The 4,578-nt window shown below is 44.3% G+C and overlaps 1 protein-coding gene across 1 annotated transcript in view; it reads right to left on the minus strand.

The window, feature by feature from the left end:
* Positions 1–1,165: 1,165 nt before the first annotated feature.
* The window catches only part of Zic3 (Zic family member 3), a 12,921-nt gene continuing 9,508 nt past the window's right edge, over positions 1,166–4,578 (minus strand). Inside the window, exon 3 of the mRNA XM_008821793.2 lies at positions 1,166–1,727. Within this exon, the coding sequence (XP_008820015.1) occupies positions 1,578–1,727 (150 nt within the window). The 3' untranslated portion in view covers positions 1,166–1,577. The remainder of the gene's footprint in view (positions 1,728–4,578) is intronic.

Genomic DNA, 4,578 nt, shown 5'->3' on the forward strand with positions numbered 1-4,578 from the left:
TTATCCAGTGCTTGTTGCTTGTTTCAAAAATAGTTCCTGTTCTTAAATACAGAAAAACAATTCTACCAATTCTACCAACATTGCTACAGACTTCCTTGACTGGCATTTTTTATTTTTTATTTTTTTGATGGGATCTTATGTATCCCAAGCTGGCCTACAACTCTCTAGTTAGCCAAGGATGACCTTGCTTCTCAGAAGTTCTGATCCTCCTACCTCCGTGTCTCCGGTGCTGGGATCACAAACACTCATTGCCATACCTGGCTTATGTGCTGCTGGGGATTGTAAGCAAAGCTTCCCCGCAAGCACTACTATCTGAGCCATATCCCTCAGCCTGTCTGTTCCTGTAAGTGAACAACAGGAATCAGAGGGAGATGAGTATTTATCCCTCCTTCTTAAAACTTGCAATAGTATAGGTTTACTTACCAGACATATTACTAAAATTGGTTTGAAGTTCCAATAGTGATATATGCAGGCTACAGTTTTACAATATTTCATCATAACACAATCATGCTAAATACATACAGTGATGGCATTCACAGAATACATTGGATTACAGATATTAAATTTAAAATGACAAATCAAGTATGTATTGTTAAAAGAATTTCTTTCAAGTGTCTTCCTTTTCCGAACACTACAGTTAATTCTTAATGAGCATGCTTTAATACACCTATATCTCATGATTATGTAACTATTCTAATCAGTGGTTGCCAAACTGTACCTAAGATCACTTCAGGGCTTCAGGAAAATACAAATGCAAATTCGCAGTGTTTCCTCTGGAGCGTTATGGAGGCTTCCTTTTACCTTCTGTGATGACCTTCAGTTACATTTTTTCACTCTCCCTCACTGGTATGTAAATGTTCTTTATTCCTCCAAACTCCTACCTCCATCCCTTCCTTCTATGAATTAGTGGATCCTTGCTACTGAATTCTTTCCTGACCTCATTCAAACCCCAGCACTTGGCCTGGAACCCCTAGGAAGAGGGAACTAAGGGCTCAAAAGAGTTGGTTTGGATTTGTTCTGTGGGTTTTCTCAAGTTCATCGCTCAGTGAAAAGCCAGCTATACCATGAAAAATGTGAATACAACACAAATTGCCCCATCCAACAGGTTAATCAAGGTTATTCAGGGGCTGTAGACCTTACTGTAATAAAACAATAATCACAAAAATAATTCAAGAGGCTTTATTGAAGTCAATCAACAATCGTAGGGATCCTGTATATTGATTTTTGAACACAAACATAAGAAATTAACAAAACAAATATTCATTTTTCTAGTTTGAAACATCAGTTCTACATGTGGGATGCAGGTATTTGGAAAGAGATTTGCAACAGTGCATGAGATAATGCATACTCAGTTATGAATTAGGCCCTTCTTCACCATCATCTTCCCATTTATGAATCCTAAATTGGAGGGGGAGCATTTTTGCTTTTTCATTTCACAAATGATTGCTCAACACAGAATGAAATACACCAGAAGAACAAAATAGTCTTTTTATACCTAGGGAAGAAGCTACGACTCTTAAAATGATCACTTCAAGGTAACAGACATCCAAATTGATGTGGTTTTCTTTGAAACCTCATCAGTAAATCATTTCTTGCACAGTAGGTTCGGCATTAACCCTGCATTTAGGATAGGTAGTGTTATGGAGGGCTGGTTGCTGCATACCAACGTCAGTATCAAGTTCTTCGTCAGGAATTAGAGTCTGTCCCGGATACCAAGCAGGACAACACTGGCAAAAAAACAAAAAGTGAACTGCAGATAGGTCAAAACAGGCCACATTTTCTTATAGAAAAAAATGTCATAAAATGATACATGGATTACATGTTTTAAGTGGCTAGTTTATAATAAAACAAGATGGGCTCTTTTATTTTTGACATCCTAAGTCCAAATGGCCTCTGCATAGGTTGTATTTTCAAAAATCACATTGGACAAGGTATACCGCCTATTAGAGAGCCTAGACTTGCCATTTGGTGAAAAACATTTTTATAGCTGCTGTAAAGCTTCTGTTTCTATTTATCAGATTAGAAAACAGGTTCAGTGTTATCACATTAGAAACACACAAAGTAGCTTAGTCTGTTAGAAGCTTTTATAAAGATTTATCTTTAGTATCTTTAGTTTTAACAGATGTTTTAAAACAGAAGTTTGTCTAATTTTCAAAAAAGTTATGCTTCTATATTAAAAGTTACCATTAGTTCAAGTGATCTCAACACTCCTCTCTTTAAATGTTCCTGGTAAACTTGGGGGTTTTCAAGCTGCAAATTTCAAGTCACACCAGAAGCAAAAACTTTAGTGAAAAATAAGTGCCCTTTGGAGACAACAAACCAATATAAAAGATTGTCAATCTATTAACTCGTCCTGGTTTCCAGAAATCCCAGTCACATAATGTCCCATAAAAATCAACCAGTTTTATCTACTAAGTTACCCAAAGTACACCACGGGTATCCAGAGGAAACTGTTCACCAGCGTATCTTAACTTGATTTGAAAGTCAAACTGAGGAGACAATCCAGGCTCTGTAGAACTTAAAGGAGACGAATCCCTGTCAAACGCCCTGGCTAACACTTTTCCAATTTAACAAACTTCTTAATTACAAAGTTTTTATACCAAGAGATTTTACTGGGAAGAAGCTCAAATTTCAGGGTTTAGACTACAGCGTGGAAACATAAAGTATACAGCAAGCACCATTTACTGCCTTTGATCTCTCAAAGATGTCAATACTTTATTCCACTGTGGGGGTGCGGAGTAGCCAAGTCTGGGAAGAAAACTTCACCCATAGGAAGGAGAAAAAAATCAGCGTGGTGGCAATTTCAAAACAAGTTTTCAAACTGCAGAAGAGGCTCCAGCGGCTTTGACTTGCAGAAAGCACACATAAAGGAACAGAAAATACTACTGAGCATGCTTATTTTAATTGCCCAGGGGTTTTCAATGCAAAACACACAACCTAAATGCATAGCCCAAATTCTTGCTCCAAAGCCGTGGTTTTTGTGCATTGAAAAGGAGGAAAGACAACCCCATCAATTGTTCTCTGCAGATAAAGGCACTGTTTTGCAGATTTCACCCAGATCAGTGCCAGACTTGCTAATGACCTGCCCACCCACCTGCGGCCCTTCCCAAGGTGGCCCTTGGGAACTGCCCCACACCTTCAGATGGCCAGAACGCTTGACAGTGGACAGTCCTAAAGAGGGTTGTCTTTTTGCTTAGATGCTGGTCTCTATGAAGACCTAGGATTCCTGCCGCTTTCTTGCCTACAGAAGATGGGAGTCAATAAACCACACTTTTTAAAATGTCATGCTTTTTTTTTCTTATTAACGAAACATTGAGACAGTCAATCCGTAGCATTTTTGTTGTTGTTGTTGTTGTTGAGTAAACACGAGCTCGAGATCCCAGAATTACCAGAAACGAATTAAAGTTTTGGGGATTTCGACCCCCTTTAAGCACCAGGTGGTGTGGCACACACAAAAGCGACAACAGTGCCGATTCTCCTAGGATCCTTTGAATGATATATGCAGAAAACGAGGCCTGCGTAATGAGTAGCATTCAAACTCCCAACGGCACAAGTCAGCGGACAAGCCCCGCTACCCTCCTAATGGGCTTGGCCATTGTCCTGGGAAGAGAACAGTGTCCACTCTTGTTCATTTTAAGGACTCTGAGGTGTTTTGGAATCCAGACAGGGGCACGGTTAACACGAAATCACGTACATACATATGAGGAAAGAGGGGTTGTTTTTTGTCCCAGGAGCACGAAGAGAATCCTGGTGGGCTTTCTGCCCAAGGCCTGTGAGAACCCCAACCCCCCAAAGGGCACACCAACTTCCCACCACAACGCCCAGGAAGAATTACTTTGCTTCCGTTTTTGTTTGTCTTTAAACTGCATTACGACCTACGTTCTCCCGCGAGGCGCCCAGCGCGGAGGAAGAACTGGGGGATTTCCACGCCGCCATAGAGCGGCCCGGCGCAGTCTGCGTTGTGCTGCGCTCCGCGGGGGTTCGCGTCCGGCCGCCATGTTCCTGACTCCAGAGCCGCCCCAAAACCAATCCTCTTTCCCACATCCCTCTCCTCTCCTCCCTCCCTCCCTCCCGGCTGAGCCCGAGCCACGGGCCCCGCGGTGCTGCTTTCAACTCCCCCCAACCCCTGGCTGCAGAATCCGACTCGACGGCTGCAGGCTGCGCGCCTGCGCGGAGGCGGGGGAGTCCTATGGTCCCTGGTGGCGGCTTGAAAAGGCCGAAGCCACGGGGAGCAGGGGAGGGGTGGAGGCCCGGGCCGGAGCCTCCTCTTTCCTCCCAGCGGGTCTCTGCTCAGGCCCTGGCCGGGCTCTCACACGTGCGCGCTAAAAACCCACTTCAAAGTCTGTTCCCGAGCCAGGGACGGTGGGGGGGGGGGGGGGGGGGGGTGTGGGCGGAGGCGGGGGAGTCCTATGGTCCCGGGTGGCGGCTTGAAAAGGCCGAAGCCACGGGGAGCAGGGGAGGGGTGGAGGCCCGGGCCGGAGCCTCCTCTTTCCTCCCAGCGGGTCTCTGCTCAGGCCCTGGCCGGGCTCTCACACGTGCGCGCTAAAAACCCACTTCAAAGTCTGTTCCCGAGCCAGG

This window comes from Nannospalax galili, unplaced genomic scaffold, assembly GCF_000622305.1.
Source record: "Nannospalax galili isolate Female #2095 unplaced genomic scaffold, S.galili_v1.0 scaffold167, whole genome shotgun sequence".
Taxonomy (NCBI): Eukaryota; Metazoa; Chordata; class Mammalia; order Rodentia; family Spalacidae; genus Nannospalax; species Nannospalax galili.